We start from the raw sequence: 20,302 nt of genomic DNA on the forward strand, positions 1-20,302 counted from the left end.
TAGCATCAGTCATTTCCATTTCCATCGTCTCAACATCTGCCTTTATTCTTTGCCACTGAATTTGGTTCCAGTCTTGCGCTTTCCGAACCATCATGTGGATATTTCTTTCCTAGCATTACCGGAAAGGCTACATTTTAAAAAGCGCATTTGATTGAAGATCCGCTAGTTTGCGATATCAACACTAAGAACCGAGGCGGCGAGAAAAAAAGAGCTACTATAGCTCGAGAAGCTATATCTTTATCTTACCCATTCCATACACATAACAACGACGTCGATACAAAAACAGGAGAGAGAAAGACAGACGCGCGCGCTGCCATAACAGCAGCCAAACCCTCCAAATGGCGCTCTCCATGCAGCGCTTCCTGCCCTTTGCGGCCTCGACGACTCCCACGCAGGCCGCCACGTACCTGCTGGGCATCTCGCTCTTCTCCATCTCGTTCCTCGTCTTCCTCAACAGCTCCGTCTCCTTCGTCATCACCGACCTGATCGGCCAGAAGAACGGCGTGGGCGACGTCGTCGGCACGCTGGGCTTTGCCGACGAGATCGTCGCCCTGGTGGCGTGTCCGGCCTGGGGCCTCGTGTCGGACCGTCTGGGCGTGCGGTGGGTGGCCGTGATTGGATATGCGATTGTTGCCGTGGCGCTGGCGGTGTTTGTGCAGGCGAGGAACGTGTATCCGCAGCTGTTGCTGGCGCGGGTCTTGTTTGCGGTGGGCGCATCGGCTACGTATGTGGTTTTCTTTTGGCTTGGTTTGGTTGATCCAGCGAGCTCTTGTTGGGGTCCTGTGGGATGGGACGTGACAAGAGGATGGATGGATGGATGCGATTGCTTGTCTGGAGCTTGTATGCTAACTTCGTGTTTGAAATCTGTAGGGCTACCATGGTCACCGCCATCCTTCCTTCGCTGACAAACGAGGACGAGGACATTCGCAACGCCGCCCTTGAGCGAGCCAAGGCCGCTCGCGCTCGCCGTCGCAGTCGAAGCTCCTTTGCGCGCCTGAGCGCTGCCTTTTCCGTCGATTCTGAAGTCACCATTACGCCAGAGGCCTATTCGCGATCGCTGCCCACTGACGAGGGGGCACCGTCCTCGGATGCGCAAGCTCGATCGGGAAAATCGTCTGTGCTGGCGGGCTACGTCGGTCTTTTCACGGGTTGCGGCGCGCTGCTGGCGCTGTCGTGCTTTTTGCCCCTGCCGGCCAGGTTTGGAGAGATTGACGAGGTGACTCCCGGAGAGGCAGTGACTTATAGCTTCTATGTTGTCGGTGCTATTGCTCTGCTCGTTGGCATCTTTGTCTTCTTTGGGCTGCGCAATCTCCAGGGAGAGGAAGGCAAGGGTTGGCGACTACTGCTCGGGCTCAAGAGCCAGGATGAATCTGTTGTGGCTGGTTACCCTGGCAGATCTCAAAACAAGGTAAGATTTATTCACCAATGTTCGTTTTGGAATTCTTACCAACATTGATTCCTAGGTTATCCCGTACCTCCACCTCTTGAAGGACTCAGTGCTCCTTGGCTTCACCGACTCCCGGATCGCGCTGGGTTACCTCGGTGGCTTCGTCGCCAGAGCTTCCACTGTTGCCATCTCGCTCTTTGTCCCGCTCTACATCAACACCTTCTTCATTGGCAACGGATTCTGCCAGGGCTCACCCAACGATCCTTCACCTGAGCTGAAGAAGGAATGCCGCCAGGCGTATGTCCTCTCCTCCATCTTGACTGGCGTGGCGCAGCTCATGGGCTTGATCTGTGCTCCTCTTTTCGGCTATCTGTCTCGCCACCCAGGTAGAGTCAACTATCCCGTTGTCGTGGCCACCGTCATGGGCATTGTGGGCTACATCATCTTCCCGCAACTTTCAAGCCCCGAGATCAAGGACGTTGATGGCCGAGGTGGCACCCCCTACATCTTTGTCATTGTAACCCTCATTGGCATCAGCCAAATCGGATCCATTGTTTGCAGTCTGGGCTCCCTCGGCAAGGGCGTCCTCGCCGTCGAGATCCCGCGCGCTGCTCGCCGTCCTCATGCCATTGCCCCCGATGCGGACGAATCCACCGAGACGGAGCCCCTGATCCGCATTGTCACGGAGGAAGAGTTTGTATCGCGGCTGCGCCTCAAGGGCTCCATTGCGGGCGTGTACTCGCTTTGTGGCGGTGCAGCTATCCTGATTCTTACCAAGTTGGGTGGCTACTTGTTTGATACAGTATCTAACGGCACGCCCTTTTACATGATGGCTGGGTTTAATGGTGTTTTGCTCATTGCCACGCTGCTGGTTGATGCGTCGGCGACGTTTTCGAGGAATAATTAGCGAATGATTGATTGACTGGAAGGGGGTCGATTTGATAAAGAAGGAGATGGGATGTGAAGCGGTTAAGCAAGCAAGCAAGCGCGAGGAGGGAAGAAGCGGGTTTTTGTTCTCCGTGATATGAAGCAAAAACAGAACGGCCAAGCGTTTGATTCTCTTTGATGGATACCATTTTGATTTATATTCGATATACCTTTTTTTCGTTTGGAGTGCTCCTTTGTTTGCATGAGAATTTCCTATTTCCTCAAATTTCTCGCGTTTTTCTACTTTGATTTGCTCTCAAGTTGTATAAAATATATATGAAGGTGGCGTTTTATTTTCCCTTGCTAAGAAAGATTGATACAAGAAAAATGACAAATTATTATTTCCTAAGCGAGAGTAGCTGTGATCCCATCTCTTTAACAACACACTTATTAAAAACTATTAGTCTGAGCTTGAGCTAGAGTTGCTTCCCAGAAAGAAAAGGGGGGGAAACCCGAATCCCCAAATAAAGAATATGAAAGAACAAACCAGAATCCAAAAAACAAGTCCTAGAGCACCCATACACACTTAGATGGCAATGAATCGCTCCGGGTTAGGCTCCGAAATCGAGTCCTTACTCCCATCAAAGTTCTCACCAGGCCAATATCGTGGCCTTTTATACAAAAAGTTGCCATTGACATCAATCCAAATGAGCATCCTTCGCAAGAGCCCTCCCAGACCGAGATTGTTCAGCCCCCCCCCTCATATTCACCAGCCTAATGGTATGCTCCATATGCAGCCGGAAATCAGCCTCGGACCCATGCATGGACTCGAAGCTCGCCAGCTTGGCCACCGCTCCGATGATGGAGTCGCTTGTGGCTTTGGCCTCGTCATTCATGGCATATTTGAGAGATTGGATGGCATCGCCTTTGAGCTGATGTATGTCAAACCCTTGCTCTGCGGGCACGGCGCCTTTGACGCTGACAAAGTTGCCTGCGGCGAGGAGCAGGACGACTTGGAACGTGGACATTTCGGATGTGGCCATGCGGAACCAGCGACTGCGAAGAAGACCAGCGTTTCCGGGTTGGTCAAGTTCGGGGATGTCGACGGCCATGTGGATAATGTCTGGTAGAGGATGTTAATATCTGTTTTTTTTGCCGTCACGAACTGACACGATGAAGATGAATGAGCTCACAGTGGTCCACCAAATGAGGTATGTAAGATCGAAATGGCGTAGGATACGATTTGAAAGGATCAACGCGTCCACCTCCAAGTCTGTAGTCGATTGAAAGCGTCTTCTCCAAAGGCGTGTGCCTTCCGGTCTTGATGAGGGCCAACATGGCCTCTCTGACATTTCCAGGTCCTGGAAACCTTGGATCGTCTGGTTCCACGACATCCCAGGTAATGGCCTGCCGATGGCGCCTGCGCTTCTTTCGCCTAGCCCCATCATCGGTGCGCTGAGCTGCTTCATCCACTCGGACTGAGACTGGCGATGAGAGCTTCTTCTGCTCCAAGTAGGCCTCCCATCCTCTCTTGGACAGATGCGACCGCAGCTTCTTGTTGGATCCGGCATTTAGCTGGTCCGGACGCTGGCCAACGACGAATTCATACGTCGCGGGCTTGGGAGCCGGTGGTGTTGCATTGAACGAAGACATGGGGGCAGAGTACCGGCATATAACGCGGCTAACGGCGCTCTATCAGGCAGTATCAGCTCGCGGCCGGAGAATAAAGAGCTAGGTCGCCGTCTAGCGCGCGGTATTCGATGCAGTGATGGAGTATAGAGTGATGAAGCCGAGTTCAGAGGCCTTGAGATGTGGTAGTTGGTATGCGCGCGCGGAGATGTACACGCAATAGGCTAAAGGATCGCGGCCGAGGGTAGGAAAGAGGAAGAGTCTGACAAGTCGGGCTGGCAGAGAATGGCCATGCCATACATACTTGTACTATATCATCAGCCTAGTCAACCAGCTTGTTGCTTTTTTCTCCGAGACGGGCTATTGACACAGGCTCGTACAATCAGCGAGCATCATACGGTCCCAGGTTCTCATGGTGGGTGGGCTGTTATTACCGTGTAATACAGGCGTCTTTCAGCTCAGCTACCACCCACGCGCACCCTATTCTGGGCATCCTTGACGGCAAAGGCCATTGGCCCAGGAGCCACGCCAACAATGCATCTTGATATTAAACCCAGAGCTAGACGTAGGCGAGAGTCAAGGCCCGGTGATGCGGTGTGTGCGGGTCGTTCCTAGCACGGCCGGGGAACATGGATCGGGGCCTGCTAGTTCGGTTCATGTTGGTGGGCAGCGCCATCTGGCTTGTCACAGCATTTGAGCATTCAAGTTTGATCCAAAGGACTGGTGGTCTTCTTTGACCCTGTTTTGAATAATTGCTTCGACTGCATGTGAAAGAGCAACCAAGTCCCTGGGCGTTGGAGAAAGTTAGATATGTTGGAGGATGCTCGGGCTGCTAGGCACGAAATCAAGCCTGTCTATTGGATCAATCAACCCAAGAAGCAGAAGTATTGGATTCCTAGAGCCTGTTCCGAGGCCCGTGTAGTATTAGCGGCTGAACTGTCCCTCTTAAACCATGGATGGCAATCAATATTGGCGACTTACCCAAATTGAGGCTACTCTTGTCACCAACAGGGGATATCGGCGCAAACATCACAGCGATTGCCAGGCTCCCCTTGCGCTAATTCCTGCGCTGCTTTATACCTCAGACACGTTGTAGGCGTATCCCGTCAAGTGTAGACGAGGAGCGCAAGGATAAATCCCACGCCAAATTCTCGACGGCTGACGTGGTCTTCGGAAGCTGACTTGGTCATGGTACTTGTAGCCCATTGTTCGGAGAATGCTCGAGGAGGCACAGAACGAAGCTTTGGTGTCCGGTAGCTACTAACAAGTGGTTTATCCTCGTGTGACGTTGGATCAGCGTTAATGTTGTATCGAGCCTGAGACTTTCGATGGAGATTGACCCTGTGCCGTTGCTCTGTACGCCATACTGCTAGATTGATCAATATTACGCCGAGGCTAGGATGCCTCCCTTTGACGCCGTGTGTGTGTGAACGGATCCACCGCCCTTCGAAGAGCTGTCCAGGTACTCAGCCCCGGTCGGAATCAGCGTTCAGTTGCTGCCTGGGACTACAGACACAGTATGACTGCGGAAGCCCTTTCTGGTATATGAAGCATTCCAGCGTATAGAATCGCGCTTGGCTGGCTTTTGTCATATAGGAAGAGTTGGTGGATTACTCGCTAGTAGATCAGTTCCGCTACAAGATAGACTAAGATTGGGTACCATGAATAGACAGCAAATCACAGACATGCCACAGCCTTGGGGAGAGTTAAAAATGCTGTGAAGAGATCACTTCAATGGCGGAAAAGGCTAGCTTTTCAAATAATAGGCAAGCTTAGTACATCATTATGCCAATGCCTTAGGGAGAGTTAAAAATGCTGTGAAGATGTCCACCCTAGTATAGACCGCTGAGGGCCGAAAAGGCTAGCCTTCGAAATGATAGGCGAGCGTAGTAGGTATACCATCAACACATTATGCCAAAGCATTGGGGAGAGGTAAAAATGCTGTGAAGAATCCACTCTTTGTGCCTCGTGCTTTTGGCTGAGCCTACTGGGCGAAAGACTTGGATTGTGGCTGACTCGAGGTGCGGTAGAGCAAAATCCAAGCTTAGCAGAGCACATGCTGAAAAAGATGTTGATCAGTGAGCATCGCTGGATTGCATCTGGTAAGATTTTCATCAATATCAGGTTAGCTATTGCGATGAAATAAAGCTAGAAAGCGGTGTAAGACATGATGCTGCTCCTTCCTTACAGATGGCTGCTTTCACGTGCTGCATTTCAACAACCCGGAGCATTAATAGAACGAGGATTAATTCATTCCATCTTTATCAACAACTGCCATTAATTAAACAAGTATTAACTAAAATTAAAATTTCCAAGCCATGGAAAGAATATGAGATTGTTCCACAGAAAAGCAACAAAATGCCTTCTGCATCTCACCTGTTCAGTGATCAATTATACAGTAGTTTCCGCTAACACATGCCCCACCAAAAAAGCATCTCCCCATACTCTCCACAGCATCACCTTCAACTTCCTCTCTACACAGATACGTCAAAACAACCTCCAGCTTCGCCCACAACCATGGCGCCTGTCGATAGAATAGACCACGATGGAATTGAGCGTACGCACTATACCAATCCACTGCCTATAAGAAGGATGGCTAACCCCCCCCAGCAGAACAGCTCAAGGACGTCATCCAAGACTTCTACCGCGTCATGGTCCAAGTCTCAACATACGACTCCATGGGCGTCTCAAGCAAAGAAGTCCTATCTAAAGAAATGTACAAACATTACCACAATCTTTCACTCTCGATCCAATTAAAAGCTAACCCGAGGAAAATCACAGCAAATCTCTCTCCACCTCCCTCCAAAACGTCCACGTCGCCGCCTCCCCTCCGCACCTCCTCCCCTCCGTGCCCCCCGAACTGCTCGAGTACGTCGAAAACGGCCGCAACCCGGACATTTACACGCGCGAGTTTGTCGAGCTGGTGCGCCGCGGAAACCAGCTCATGCGCGGCAAGCAGAGCGCCTTTGCGAGCTTCCGCGACGTGCTCGCCGAGCAAATGTCCTCTGCCATGCCGGAGCTGCGCGAGGATGTGGCAAAGGTGCTGGAGGCGACGGGCGGCGATCCAGCGATTGCGACTGGCGGTGCTGGTGCAGCGGCTGGTAGCAGCGGGACTAGTAATCTTCCTGCGAGGCCTGCGTCTGCTGTGCAGGGTGGACAGACTGGTAGCCAGTGAAGGAAGAGGATTGAAACAAATGGATTTTTTCCCTAAGGGGTTTCACGGAGTTCGACATCTCTAGATTTTGAGAATCATTGTAATTAGGCGTTTAGAGGGCGTGTCATGATACCCAAGGGTCTTTAAATAATAATGGGAGATTTTGCTCCAAGCTTGCACTATTCATTGTCCAAGTCTTCTGTATTGCCATTCACAGCAGCCAGCGTCAGCCAACCACAAATCGAATAAAGTGTATCAACGCGAACAATACAAGAGATCAGAAGGAGGCCAAGTTGAGAATCAAAAAGACACAAGGGTATCTGAGTGGATTGTGGAAAAGACGGGTCACCCGCATTCATCTATATAAATCTTTGCAACTACTTCCCCGTCCTGCCTCCCCTGACCTCCTTCTGAACGAGACGCTTGATATTTCCAACTTTCAAGCGTTCATCGTCTAGTCAGTCTAAGAAGCTAACACAAAAAAAAAGAGGACGAATAATCCTCGCCCTCAGTCGTCTTCTTCTCCCTCCTTCTCTCTCCCTTTTCCCAATCCGGTTCCCACAAAAAAAAGATATCTCTTTTGCTCCTCCCGGAAGACAGTAGTTAGTTTGTGCAAATGAATCAAAAAAGATCGACTGTGTTTGTCTTTTCCCAGTTCTCTTTCTAGAATGTGTCCCAAAAACGCCATAGCAATGAGGATGCGCGTCTTTTCTTTTCTGAATTAAAGAAAAATAAAACCCAAAAAAAGAAAAAAAGAAAAAAAGACTTTGAACAAAAATAAAATCCCAATGTCTATCCTGCGGTGTTGCGTCTGCTGTGATGACGCTGTCGGCCGTCTCGTCTTGTGCACAAGTATATAAATGCCGAAATCACCAAACCCATTGCTACCAATTGCGGCGGGAGCAAGACAACTGCCCCAAGCAGCCACATGCCATATCGTCGCAAGTTTTCAACCAGGTCATTGCGAGCCTCTCGGCGACGATGCAAATCATCTTGCAGCTTGCTCTCCGGTCCTTCATTTGTCCAAGCATCGTGGAACGAATACCGAGAGTTGGCATCTGTCTCATCATCGTCCTCGCCATCATCATCATCGTCATCATGATCATCCTCGGCTTCTGTTTCTTCACTGCCGGCTGGTCACGAATAGGGGAATCCGGCACCAGCACCTGGGAAGCCGCCTCGTTGTCGGCCACCGGGACCAGCACCGCCAAAGTTGAAGCTGGCACCTCCGGGGAAGCCACCAGCACCTCCTGGGAAGCCTCTGGATTGGAAGCCACCACCTCCAAAGCCACCCTGGTTGCCCATCATACTGAACAGGATCTCAGGGTCGATGCCACCCATGCCCCCTCCCATACCGCCGCCGAACATGTCAGCAGGGTCCATGAGATCATCGCCATTATCGTAGCGGGCTCTCTTTCTGCATCGTGTGTTAGTACACGTTCCGAATGAACCCGATATTAGGGTCAGGGGGTCGATTAAACTTACTGAGGATCGCTGAGCGTCTCATAGGCTTCCTGCATATCTTTGAATTTGGCCTCTGCCTCGGCATCACCAGGGTTCTTGTCAGGGTGTAGCTTGACAGCCATCTTGCGGTATGCTCGCTTGATGTCGTTAGCATCAGCATCCTTTTCAATGCCCATGATCTTGTAGTAATCCTTGCGCTGGCTCTTCTTCAGCTCCAACTCTGCCTTGCGAATCTCATTGCGAATCGAGTTATCCGCGGGATCAATATCCTGGATAGCCTTCCATTCACGAACGGACTCTTCCCAGTTTCCAAGCTTGCCGAGAGCATTGGCCTTTGTCTTGCGGGCCTTGGTGTAGCTGGGGTCAAGAGAGACGGCGCGTTCTGAGTCGACAATAGCATCCTCATACTTTTGCAGCTTAATCTTGCACTGGGCACGATTCTGCAGCAGCTTGGCATTCATGCTCTTGTTTGACGGGTCAATGTCCAAAGCATCGCTGTATTTCTGGATGGCTTGCTGGAATCGGCCCGCCTTGAACTCAGTGTTGCCCTCCTCCTTCATGCGGTCGAGCTTCTGGACAATTCTCAGCCACTTGACTGCATCTCGGTAGTCAGGGTCGCAGCTGCAGGCCATTCTGAAGTACTGGATGGCCTTTTCATTCTCGCCCTGGCCATAGAGGACGCGACCACGCAGAACCAGGGCCTCGGGGTCCTGGTTGTTGTGACGCAGCAGCGACATGGCGACGCCCTGAGCTTCTCCCAATGAGTTCTCGCGGCCCATTTTCAAGTAGGCCTCTCCCCGCATTAGCTGCCACTTGCGCGGCTTGGAAACGCCGGAGCCAAGGCCGCGCTCGGCCTGGTCCAGAGCATGTAGCACCATGGACATGGCTGAGCCTCGCTGGAGCGTCTCCTTGGCCGACTTGATGTGATGCAGCATCTCCCGGGTGGGGGCCATGTCCTTGGCGGACGGCTGTGGGACAATACGGGAGTATGTTGTCATGGCCTCCTCCGGCCGTCCCAGGCCGGTGTAGATTCGCGCCAGGCGCAACAGGACCTTGGCGTTGTTAGGATCGAGGTCCGTGGCACGACTGCAGTCGTCCAGAGCGGCCTCAAACTGGCCATTTGACATGTAGGCAGCCGCCCGGTTGCCCAGATAGGTTGCCGAGTTGGGAAACAGATCCACAGCTGCACGACGGAAGAAGGTAGGAAAAAAACGGTTAGCCCAGAGTTTCTTTCAAGGTTTCTTTCACTCTTTCTTCTTTTCTGTTGGGTCAATGGCAAAAGCGAAGAAGCAAAATACGTAGCAGACAAGTAAGGGGACGTAGGTGTATGAACACAGGGTAAAAAAAAAAAAGCATCATCATGTATTGGCGCATACCTTTGCTATACTGCTCAATGGCCTTGGCATAGTTCTTCTCTTTGAAAAGCCGGTTTCCAGCCGTCTTGTATGACTCTGCATCCTCCAGAGGCGATGGGATGGGGCTGGACGGGTTGGACTTGTGCGGCGGCGGCGCGGGGGCCTCGTCGTTGCCGTTTGGCGCCATGCTGCCATTGGTGATGGGCACGGCAAAGTTCTTTTGGGCAGAGGCATTCGACGAGCCCTTGGCGGGCGGCGGCGGTGGTGATGCCGCGCCGTTCACGGGCTGCGGGTCGACATCCATCGAGTTGGAGTTCATGGCAGAATTGGACATGGCCGACAGCCGCTTGCGCTCCCGCTCTTCAGGAGGCAGATTCAATGGATGGGTGTCCGGGTCGTACTTGCTGCGGCGCGAGTGGCCTGCGTCCGTCGAGTGTCGCGAGAGGCGGGACTTGGACGTTGACGACGCCTTGGTGGTGTCTTTTTGGTGGTGGGAGACGGGCCGTGCAGCCTTCTTGGTGGGCGACGAGGACGAAGGAGCTGCGTTGGGGCTCTGGGGAACGTCGCTCTCGTCAACACTGGAAGTAGAAGCGCTCTTCCTTGAAGCCTTGCTGGCGCTGAAGAACTTCATGAGGGCCGCGGCGCTGGAATCTTGGGGTGAAGGAAAAAGGCTGTCCCGACACAAGGTTATGCCGGATATTTGGAACCGCAGAGAAGTGTACAGAGGCCTAGGCAATAAGCGGGCATTTAAAAATCCGGTGGTTCTAGGTAGGGGGGGAGTCTTTTTTTTTTTTTTTTTTTTTTGGCGCCACAGGCTGCGGTTGCACTGTGGGAAAAGAGGGTCAAGCGACTTTTGGGCGAAAAAAGGTAGAGGCTGGCTGGCAAGAGGTGGAGGAATTGCAAAGGACGCGCGCGACGTCGTCAGGAGGAAAGGGCCTCGATTTATCAGCCTGCGCTGCAGAGGGCTGCCTGTGAAGCTAGTTTCAAGCCAGGCTCGCCAGGTTCCTGGGACGAAATAAATACAGGCCGCTGCTGGGCTGGGGGGCACGTCAGAAATTTCAACAAGCGTGGGAATCTGAATGAACAGGCAGTGAATGTCTTTGGCACGGCGCGGCGGGCCGCTTCGCTATACTCCACCTTGACTTTTGGGTACCTGTCCTGTCGCAGTGAGAGGCCCTATTACGGCTGCTAGATCAGGTACCTGCTGTACGGGAGATGCATGTGTCTACAGGCACCATCTCTCTACCGGATTAGCACATCCGTCTCTTCCATCTTTGAACACAGGTGGATGATGCTATGCGTTCCATGCCCAAGATACCTGTGATATCGAGTTTTGGGTGGTACCTACTTGTGAACAGCGTCGAGATATAGCCACAGACCCGGCCGCCAAGGAGGCACCCAGCACCCGGGCGCGTAGTGAAGTTGATGAGCCCTCAACTCCCTGCAGCTCCCTGCAAGCCCTTCCTGCTAGCCAATCGAGTCCACGTTGACGGCCGTGTTTATTTACATGTGGCCGCGGAATCCAGCACTGCAACCCCCGGTATCCAGCCCAGCCGCCAGCACCTTTTCCCTCCATCCAAGCCCAGCACCTGTAATACAGCCCACTCTTTTTACCCTCTCTTCCTGCTCTCCCAGGAACGCACACAGTGCCCCAAAAAGCCCACGAGTCTGACACTTTCACCCCCGGGGAAGGGGCTTGCTGTGGCGGCGGGACTTGTCTGGTAGTCGATTATCGAGGACTTGCAGCTAGCAGGACGACGGTTACATAGCGGTTCTAGAAGGTTCAGTGGGGCGTATTCCCGCCCTGGCGGTCGTTAATAAGTCAGAGTTAATTGACGGGCAGAGCTAAGAGGAGAAAAAGCGTCAGCCAGCCTTCCCGGATCCTCTGGCGGACTGACTGACACACTCTCTTGTCTTGTCTTGTCTTGTCTTGGTGTTTGCTCTGGGCACGGGGAGCCACTCTGTCTGCGCTGGTAGCTGACGGTGGAACAGATGCAGCTGAGGAGCCTTTGACTGCCTAGGAACCAATAATTGGCCCATGGCACGAAGTATGTAGCTGTGCCTGTGCCTGAAAGGGCCAATTGAGCTGCAGCTGTCTACACCCACGCCTTTGGGCTGTCGACTTGTTGATGCCAGCCGCATGTAGGATTGTAGGAGTATGATGGGACTGTGATGCATCACAGCCGCCACCAATTGATATTGATAGTGCCGCCGTATTACTACCTCGTATCTAGAACTCCCTAACCATTAATTCTACAAGTATGCTTATTATAGCTCTTCACACACTTCGCGTAGAACTTAATAGCCGTATATACGCGCAGGCCAGGCAGACAGAGTCTCACAACTTCGCGACACGGGATACGGAGCCTGCCGCTAAAAAGGTCTTACTTGTCAAGCCTGTGCCTTCTCCGCACGCTCCAGCCGCCCATGGCCTGGGATCCCCAGCGACTGTGCACGCCGTCATTGGCCCGGTCGCAGGCCATCCCGGGACTGCAATCTGCCACTGGCCCATTCATTTCGTCACTCGCTGCGCATCTCAGTGGCTGGCTTATCGGCCAGCAAGTCCTACTCGTCGCTAGGCGTTGTGTGTAGATGAGCTGGGGGAGCACAAAAGGTCATGGCGGCGTGGCTGATCCTTTCCAAAGGCTCCTGGAGCGCCCATCACGCAGAGCAGAGTCTCCTCCGCAGTGTTGTGTATGTGGTCTGAGCCGTGGTGGCAGGTATGTAGTCCATGTGCTGTTCCTTTATGCGATGTGAATAGGTATTAATTGTAACTTGCCAAGCTGATCCGTATCCGTATCCATGTCCATATACTATAGTATCTCGTACAGCTGCGCAGACTATCAAACAAACAAAACAAAGCAACTAGAATGTGAGACAAGGAAATATTATGCACAGGGCTGATTGCTTCACCCTTTCTACCATGACAAGCCCGGCCGGTCCCAACATCCCGTGCCTGACAGTCGAAATTGCGTCGTGTCACTCGTGTCAACCGGAAAACGAAACCCTAGGAAAGCACCAATTGGCGTAATACGAAGAGAGAAAACAAAAAGGACAGCAAGCCAATCATCAATCTCATCACTGCTCCTCTCCTTCATGTGCCCCTCCCTCGGCCCCGCCGTTGGAGCCCATGATTGAGTGGACGAATTCCTGGTATTTAAACACTTCACCCCGTCGTGCCGATAAGTGCGCATTCATGTTGCGGTTGAAGGCTCGCCGGCCCGTGAACCCCTCGACCACCTTGTCCACCTCTGCAGCGCTGAGTGCTGACTGCCCGGCTTCTGGCGGTGTGTTGAGCAGAGCATCCCTCAGCTCCGCCCAGTCGATCTGACCGCTGTCGTCCTCGTCAAAGGCCGAAAACGCAGATAAGAGCTCGGTGTTTGGTGACAGCAGAGCCAAGGACTCCGCCAGCGAGTTGAGGAAAGCGGCTAGCGTGATGGTTTGCGGTTTCGACGGCGGAAAGAAGCGTCCTATGTCGGAGGAGCCTGAAGGGAGACCTTTGCTGCCAGTTAGAATCCACGGGATGGGATCGCGGGCGGAATTGAGCATCATTCGCCGGGGGTGGACAGGGTGGAACACAACACACCAAGCTGACCGAGCATGTCGGCAACGTCTTCTCTATTGACCACTCCGTCGCAGTCCCGATCCAAGATCTGAAATCCATCCCTCAATGTCCTAACTTGAGTCGGCTGAAGCTGTGAGAGAGCATTGCTACCGCCCAAGGAGCCGCCCACCGCCAGCTTTGACCCAGCCTTCCACGACGGTGGCGATGCCCTTGTAGGAGTAGTCATGGCTGGCGTTTTCTCTTCTTCCTTGGCCTCAGATGGATCCCTGGTTGGCGTCGTTGGCCTCGCAAACCTCGACGTGCCGTTGGGTGTTGTGGCGGCGGCTTTGGTAGGCGAAGTCGTGGGTGTTATGTGTCGGAGGGGTGAAGGCGAAGCCGGAGATTCGCCCCTTCGGAATGGAGAGTTTCGAACGCTGGGAGGCGATCCGAGGCCCAGGGGAGAGGGCTTGAACGTTGTCGAGATGGACTGGGGATAGCAAAGAAGAAAGGATTAGCAGATAAGCGAAACGGCAGATTCCAGACGGAACGGGGCAGCAGCCGTACCATAATGTAATCGGTAAAGGGATCTGTGCTGTGACGGTGCCCGCAATCGGTTGGCCAGCAAACGGTAGGCGGAGCTGCTCTGGGTACTTGGCTGAGGCACAGAATGCAGATGATCGTGAAAATGTCGTCAGAGATATGGGACCAGTGGATTGGCCCTGGATATGCTGTGAGAGGGGAGGTTAATGCATAACGGCATCTGCATCGAGACGCAGCCAAGTAAACAAATCCAGCTGCTGGCTCCGTTGTCAGGGTCACTTGCAGCAGTAGTGGTGTGGTGTGGCTGGTGGAGTGTGGCGGCAGCAGCGCGCTTGCACGTGTTGGGCTCTTCAGACGGCATGGCGGGAGCGTCTCAGCCACGCGAGTAGCGTCACCGCTAGACACCTCTAGACACCTCTCTGTTCTATTCTTCCCAGGCGCTAACACAGCGCCTCGCCCACTGGAAGAGAGCCTAGGATGCGCTAAGCGCTCTGAGAAACAGGCGCTGTAACAGGCACTAGCAGGAACGGCCCTCCAAGGCTCCAGGGCCTTGAATCACACAGCTCCACTCGCCTCAGTCCCCTACACCACATTTCCCCTTTTGGGTGACACTAACGTAAATACAGCAGCCCCTGTCTCGACTTTCTCCCAGGACGACTCGGCGCAAATGCTGCAGACGATGCTTCTAGGGCTCTCGCGATCGCTCGTCCGTCCATTGGCCTCTCCATCTGCTGATTGCCGCTGCTGCTGGGCCCTCGGCGCGCGCGTGCCATTGCGACGCAGCTGCTACATGCGGGGTGACAGCATCACCACCAGCACCACTAAAAAGTGTATTGCGCACCAACATACCCTGGCCGCGACCACAGCCATAGACCGCTCGAGCCAGATAGCTGTCCCTGCGCAATAAACGACGACGAATTCCGACGGCACGAATCCAAAGGCTCGGCCTCGACAGCCTGTAAGCTACATCCATACGATTGACGAGCTCCAGCTATACTTGGAGAAGCACGAGTCGAGACGGGCGATCCGGTATACAGGCGCAGCATCCCACGACACACTGGCCGGCGGAGGCATTTGAACCATGGCGGCGGCTCTTCCCTACGCCTCTCGTTCAAACGGTGCAAGCAGCTCAAACGTTTCGCTGCCTCATCACCGCCGTACCTCGCTCTCCTCATTCCCCCCGTCGCGCTCTCCATCGCAAATGTCCTTTCACTCGCGCCCATCAAGGTCACCGCAGCCCCCCATGGCCGAAACCGACCGGACTTCGGACCCGAGCATGAAGTCCAAAGCTTCTTCCATCGGGCCATCTTCACAGCACTCGTCTCTCTCGGCAGCACGCCGAACGAACGAAGGGTCGTACCCTCAGAAGCGAGTTCGATCACAATATCCTCGTGGATCAGACGCCAACCATGTCGAGTACATCTTGGTGGCATCGTTTGATATTGACCGTGGTCCAGTCATGGAGCATCAGTACCCGGTCGCCATCACTGGGGATGAAAACATGTTGGCTGAGCTGATGCTTCCAGACCAGGCCCACGCGCGTAATCAGGATTGGACCATGTTCTTCCTCCACAAAGATTCATCGCCAGAAGACGAAGATGATGAACGCAAGGCTAAAGCAAGGAGAAGAGCTCGAAGGCAGAGGCGCCGAGATAAAGAAGCGGGGCTGGTCCCTGAGGGCGAGACTGAGTCTGAAGAAGATTCAGAGGGGAGCGAAGATGATTTGGATGAGGACGACGACGAGTCCTCAGACGACGAGCCAGACGGTGCAGAGGGTCCCCCACTCATCTATGTGCTCAACTTGGTCAATACCAAGCACGATAAAACAGTGAAACGAGGAGCCATTGTCAAGGCGATGGCTATTTGCACGAGACATCCCTTTTTGCATATATACAAGGTATGTGGCCAATGCTACTCGATGTTTTGAGATTATATGTTGGGATTTGCAAACTAACTTCAACTGCTCTCGTGCAGCCGCTTCTACTCCTCGCGTTAGAGGAGTATTATAAATCACCAGTGCCTGAGACTCTATCCATGTTGTATGACGCGGTCAATAACATGGACTTGTCTCTTATGCCCAGGCTAAGCTTGCTTGAGAGAAACCTGTTGCTTGCAAGCGACAATAAAGACTTATTTGTCGAAAAGTTTGAGCGTATAATCCAGATGCGTATGACTGAGGAGAGGGCCGAAACCGCCACTGAGGGATCTGGCGAGATCACCAGCGGCATCTCGAGGGCCGGCACCAAGGCTCACGTCGAGGGCGGCGGGCAGTCGACGTATTCCGTGGCCAGAGATACCCATGAATTTGAGAGCAAGGTCATGTATAAGGGCATTCCTATCCCTATCAAAGTACCTACCGCTGTCATGCCGGAGACTGTGGGCGACTTCTCGCTCATCAAGTTGATACAAAACTTTTCAGAGGCTCATGCCAAGTCTCCGCAGCCGTTTCCACTACATCCCCACCTGACGACGAACGGAGTCAATACGCATCCCATCATTGTGCTGATCAACGGGCTACTCACCCAGAAAAGAGTCATTTTTCTGGGCCACAATATGCCTTCTGGGGATGTGGCTGAAGCGGTCCTTGCAGCATGTGCCCTTGTGTCTGGTGGCATCCTCCGGGGATTCACCCGGCATGCTTTCCCCTATACTGACTTGACGAAAGTCGAAGATCTGCTCAACGTGCCGGGGTTTATTGCTGGTGTTACCAATCCTACCTTTGAGCTTCATCCAGAATGGTGGGACGTCCTGTGCGATTTGCCCAGCGGCCGCATCAAGATTAGTAGCAAGATTGAGATGGCACCAGTTACTGAAGGGTTGATTTACTTTCAGCAGCAGCATCCCAGTCTCGCAAACACTGCCAGCGGAGTCTCCAATAATGCGCAGGACCTGACGGGCGACGCGGCCTTTATGTCGGACATTCTTAGGAGTATTGCGGCAAGGCACGGTGAGCGGGTCATCCGGGCGAAGTGGCGAGATTGGGTGAACAGATTCACGAGAATTGCGGCCCAGTTTGAAGAGAGTGTGTATAGCGCATCTGCTCTGTATATCGGAGGTCAAGACCAGGACCTGGCGTTGCCGGGGGCCAGTGGCCATGGATACGTGTGGGCGGACGATACTGCAAAGTTTAAGGAGCTGGCCGGCAATGTGACGAGAATTGAGGGCTGGCGTAACACACGCAGCTACTACAGCTATATTCAGGTAAACATCTCTTCCAAACACGACCCCTCGTACGCCCGTTTTGAATAATAACTAACCGAGTCATGATTTCAGGACCTCGCACGGATATACACTGTTCGTCCGTTAAAAGGGCTGGATTTGGCTCACATGCATGACCGTCTTCGCATGCAGCGCCTAACACCTTCACAGAGCAAAGACATCTACCTCACGCTATCCAAACATATCCACTCCTATGAGGAGATATGCCTGCTTCTCGACGTAGCGCCTGAGTCGCACGCCGGGCTGTTCTACATTGCGCTGGGGCTGTTCCACAAGGACCGCGAAGTGCGCATCAGGACGGCTGATTTGCTCGAGCGAATATCCGACCATGAAGCTGGGCAGCACTGGTGGAAGAGCCTCAGCCAGTTTGAGAAGTTGGCGTATAAGCGGATCCGTCGCGAGGCTGAGACGGAGATGAAGTTTAAGACGGAGAAGGAAGGGCTTGTTTTGAGTCCTGTTATGGAGAAGATGATTAGCTAATGTTCTCGTTGAATGGAGTTTTGCGTTGTGCGAGCGAGAGAGAGTGAAAGAGAGGGTTAATCGCGGCATATTTTATCTGGGAACACACATATACCTATATATCAGCGTGCATTGATGCAAGAAAGTATATGTTAGCGAGCAATGATGGGAGGATTATCTATTCTTAACTATGTCTGCTACTTTTATGGTTCTTATGCTTATTTTTCATTGATTTGGGCGCAGACTGCGGAAAGGTGCAACTGAATCGACGTGGGTACGACATCATGGAATATGTTCCCTTTATTTAATGACTTCTTTCTTTCAGGGGTTGTAAAGAGATGGAGGCTTTCTATATATGAAGATTTTGCTAAGAGTCTTAGAAACCTTCTTTCAGAGACATTTGTGAGATAATTACAGGCGTATTCTTCTTATAGCGTACTAGAATCATCCGTTCTGGGAATGTATTTTGAGTGCTCTTATACGTCGCATGTGTTGCTCATGTATAACAACAGAACTTGAACCAACTCGTCATTCTATCATATCATACAATTTTTTTTTTACTGACTAACTCTTTTCCTTCGTATCAATAAACTCTGATTCTCCGATGACACATAGGTACTTTCCTCAACAAATCATGCATGCCTTTTCATAGCTTTTCTTACAACAGACCCAGATGCTTAGCATGATGCTTAATGTGATCCTCGCCAAAAGTAGAGATGAAGAAGTATGAGTGGTCGTAGCCCTGCAAACATTGATTAGCGTCCGCTCAGATTTTCAACTCAAAAACATAACGTACCTCCTGGTATCGCAGTTGCAGGCCCTCGATGCTCGTTGCTTTGACAGCCTCGGCAAAGTTCTCAGGCAGAAGCTGTCTCTGCTTGTAAAAATTATCGCCAGTGCCCTAGAATTTCCCCCTTAATTAGCATGCCTACAACAGACATCTTCTCATATAAAACATACCACGTCAAGCAGGGCATTCAGAGGCCCCTTCCAGTGCTTCACCAGCTCCGTCGCATCGTGCTTCTTCCACTCCTCCCTGTCCTTGCCGAGATACCCCGTAAAGGCCTTTTCTCCCCAGGGACACGCCGACGGGTTCGAAATGGGCGACCACGCGCTGACGCTCTGGTACTTGCCCGGGTTCTTGAGATACAGCGTCAGGGCGCCGTGCCCGCCCATGGAGTGGCCCGCAATGGACACGCGCTTGGGGTCCAGCTCCTTGAAGTGCGAGAAGACGACGTCGGGCAGCTCGTCGGTGATGTACGTCTCCATCTGGTAGTTCTTGGCCCACGGCTGCTGCGTGGCGTCGACGTAAAAGGACGCGCCGCTGCCAAAGTCCCAGGCGTCGTGCTCGCCCGGGTGGTCGGAGCCGCGCGGCGACGTGTCCGGGTAGAGCAGTGCCAGCTTGAGGGGCGCGGCGTGGGCGTGGAGGAAGCCCTTTTCGGTGACGTTGTCCGGGGTGCAGGTCAGGCCGGAGAGGTAGATGAGCAGCGGGGCCGGGTCGGAGGCGGAGATGCCGGCCGGCAGGAAGAGGGTGAAGTTCATGGGGCCGCCGGTGAGGCTGGACTGGTGGGTGAGCTTGAGGAAGCGGCCGCCAAAGGAGTGGATGGTGGCGTTGGTGGTGATGTCTGCCATGGTGTTGATGGTTGTGGTGAGTACTGATGACAATAGATTGTGTGTTTCGCTTGAGAGTGAGTTGGTGTTGCTGTTTGATGCCAAGTGAGCTATTCAGTGCCTGTTACTCATGAAATGCTACTATTTGATCAAGTGATTGAATCGATTGACAAGTTGATTGCTTGATGGCTGCTACTTATTCATTACCCCACCATAGCTTTGCCCCTCCAAAACCTCTATCATCTCCATCATCATGACGCCCCGAAAAATGTCCGAAAAGAGTATCAAAAAAACAGCATCGGGTAATAGTATAAACGCCTGATCATTTCCAAAGCAGAAAAAAATAAACACAAAACAACAGCTCTGTCCCTGACTCATTACTAACAAGTATCATTATGCATGTCATTTCTGGACCCCTCTCTTTGTTTTTGCTTTGTTGAATAAAGAGGGGCAGAATGTCTGTCGGGTTTCCTTTGGTATTAAGAGAGGCGTGTTTGCTTGCCTCGCATAGCTCTAGCTCGCTTCATTAAAGCAGAGGTGAAAAAAAAGATATGGATTAGGAAAATTCATTTTAATTTTTTTTTTTTCTCTTTTTTCTTTTTTTAAATTTCCTTTTTTTGTTCATTGAGTGCTCGGAGGCGTCTTCAACGAGCAGTCAAAGCTAGAAATCAACGTATTCCATTTAATGGCACCGAGGTTAAACTTGTTCTTGTAGCTGAAGTCGACGGCGCCAAAGGTGCATCCCGTCGGGCTGGTGCAGATGGAGCCGCAATCACCGATACGCGGGAAGCACTCGAAATCTTCGCCATCGGGCGCAAACGTGCTGGTGTTGTGGTGGAAAGGCGCGGGCAGCTGGTGGCAAGTCTTGAGTTCGTAGACGCTGTAGGAGCAGGTGCCGGTTGCGTTGGCGCCGGTGCATAAGAGGACCTGTGAATACAAGTTAGACTCAATCATGATGAGGAAGATGGTGAAAGAGAGGGACATACGCCGCCGATTTGACGCTTCTCGATGGGGTTGCCGGAGACGGCAATGGCCGAGGAAACAGCTGCAGCGACGATGGTTGAGAACTTCAT

At 52.6% G+C, this 20,302-nt stretch overlaps 9 protein-coding genes across 9 annotated transcripts; 3 read left to right on the top strand and 6 right to left on the bottom strand.

Moving 5' to 3' along the window:
- Positions 1-338: 338 nt before the first annotated feature.
- TrAtP1_004899 (uncharacterized protein) lies at positions 339-2,294 on the top strand (the record flags this gene model as incomplete). Its single annotated transcript, XM_014083452.2, has 3 exons — positions 339-724; positions 871-1,408; positions 1,464-2,294. 3 exons carry the CDS (start codon positions 339-341, stop codon positions 2,292-2,294), a joined length of 1,755 nt encoding a protein of 584 aa, XP_013938927.2.
- Positions 2,295-2,952: 658 nt separating this feature from the next.
- On the bottom strand, positions 2,953-3,907 carry TrAtP1_004900 (uncharacterized protein; the record flags this gene model as incomplete). Its single annotated transcript, XM_014084292.2, has 2 exons — positions 2,953-3,377; positions 3,448-3,907. 2 exons carry the CDS (start codon positions 3,905-3,907, stop codon positions 2,953-2,955), a joined length of 885 nt encoding a protein of 294 aa, XP_013939767.2.
- A 2,390-nt stretch (positions 3,908-6,297) lies between these two features.
- On the top strand, positions 6,298-7,216 carry TrAtP1_004901 (uncharacterized protein). The gene is made up of 3 exons (XM_014083207.2): positions 6,298-6,440; positions 6,497-6,599; positions 6,665-7,216. Exons 1-3 carry the CDS (start codon positions 6,299-6,301, stop codon positions 7,056-7,058), a joined length of 639 nt encoding a protein of 212 aa, XP_013938682.2. The 5' UTR covers position 6,298; the 3' UTR covers positions 7,059-7,216.
- Positions 7,217-10,941, bottom strand: TrAtP1_004902 (uncharacterized protein). The gene is made up of 3 exons (XM_014084293.2): positions 9,878-10,941; positions 8,523-9,684; positions 7,217-8,454 (listed from the first exon to the last, which is right to left on the bottom strand). Exons 1-3 carry the CDS (start codon positions 10,485-10,487, stop codon positions 8,175-8,177), a joined length of 2,052 nt encoding a protein of 683 aa, XP_013939768.2. The 5' UTR covers positions 10,488-10,941; the 3' UTR covers positions 7,217-8,174.
- A 596-nt stretch (positions 10,942-11,537) lies between these two features.
- On the bottom strand, positions 11,538-12,136 carry TrAtP1_004903 (uncharacterized protein). The gene is made up of 2 exons (XM_066112496.1): positions 11,763-12,136; positions 11,538-11,701 (listed from the first exon to the last, which is right to left on the bottom strand). The coding sequence occupies exons 1-2, from the start codon at positions 12,032-12,034 to the stop codon at positions 11,671-11,673; spliced, it is 303 nt and encodes a 100-aa protein (XP_065968581.1). The 5' UTR covers positions 12,035-12,136; the 3' UTR covers positions 11,538-11,670.
- Positions 12,137-12,934: 798 nt separating this feature from the next.
- Positions 12,935-14,301, bottom strand: TrAtP1_004904 (uncharacterized protein; the record flags this gene model as incomplete). The annotated part of the gene is made up of 4 exons (XM_066112497.1): positions 12,935-13,353; positions 13,443-13,887; positions 13,965-14,128; positions 14,220-14,301. 4 exons carry the CDS (start codon positions 14,299-14,301, stop codon positions 12,935-12,937), a joined length of 1,110 nt encoding a protein of 369 aa, XP_065968582.1.
- Positions 14,302-15,021: 720 nt separating this feature from the next.
- On the top strand, positions 15,022-17,639 carry TrAtP1_004905 (uncharacterized protein; the record flags this gene model as incomplete). The annotated part of the gene is made up of 3 exons (XM_066112498.1): positions 15,022-15,837; positions 15,915-17,141; positions 17,214-17,639. The coding sequence occupies 3 exons, from the start codon at positions 15,022-15,024 to the stop codon at positions 17,637-17,639; spliced, it is 2,469 nt and encodes an 822-aa protein (XP_065968583.1).
- A 637-nt stretch (positions 17,640-18,276) lies between these two features.
- Positions 18,277-19,250, bottom strand: TrAtP1_004906 (uncharacterized protein; the record flags this gene model as incomplete). Its single annotated transcript, XM_014084297.2, has 3 exons — positions 18,277-18,360; positions 18,415-18,519; positions 18,579-19,250. The coding sequence occupies 3 exons, from the start codon at positions 19,248-19,250 to the stop codon at positions 18,277-18,279; spliced, it is 861 nt and encodes a 286-aa protein (XP_013939772.1).
- Positions 19,251-19,850: 600 nt separating this feature from the next.
- Positions 19,851-20,302, bottom strand: TrAtP1_004907 (uncharacterized protein; the record flags this gene model as incomplete). The annotated part of the gene is made up of 2 exons (XM_066112499.1): positions 19,851-20,156; positions 20,216-20,302. The coding sequence occupies 2 exons, from the start codon at positions 20,300-20,302 to the stop codon at positions 19,851-19,853; spliced, it is 393 nt and encodes a 130-aa protein (XP_065968584.1).

Source organism: Trichoderma atroviride, chromosome 2 (assembly GCF_020647795.1).
Source record: "Trichoderma atroviride chromosome 2, complete sequence".
NCBI classification, from domain to species: domain Eukaryota; kingdom Fungi; phylum Ascomycota; class Sordariomycetes; order Hypocreales; family Hypocreaceae; genus Trichoderma; species Trichoderma atroviride.

Coding starts and splice junctions, on each gene's coding strand:
- TrAtP1_004901 (XM_014083207.2), top strand. CDS start 6,299: ATGCCCCACCAAAAAAGCATCTCCCCATACTCTCCACAGCATCACCTT. Junction 6,441..6,496: donor AGACCACGATGGAATTGAGC/GTACGCACTATA, acceptor CCCCCCCAGCAG/AACAGCTCAAGGACGTCATC. Junction 6,600..6,664: donor GAAGTCCTATCTAAAGAAAT/GTACAAACATTA, acceptor GGAAAATCACAG/CAAATCTCTCTCCACCTCCC.
- TrAtP1_004902 (XM_014084293.2), bottom strand. CDS start 10,487: ATGAAGTTCTTCAGCGCCAGCAAGGCTTCAAGGAAGAGCGCTTCTACT. Junction 9,685..9,877: donor CATTGAGCAGTATAGCAAAG/GTATGCGCCAAT, acceptor TCCGTCGTGCAG/CTGTGGATCTGTTTCCCAAC. Junction 8,455..8,522: donor GAGACGCTCAGCGATCCTCA/GTAAGTTTAATC, acceptor CACACGATGCAG/AAAGAGAGCCCGCTACGATA.
- TrAtP1_004903 (XM_066112496.1), bottom strand. CDS start 12,034: ATGCATCACAGTCCCATCATACTCCTACAATCCTACATGCGGCTGGCA. Junction 11,702..11,762: donor AGACAAGACAAGACAAGAGA/GTGTGTCAGTCA, acceptor TTCTCCTCTTAG/CTCTGCCCGTCAATTAACTC.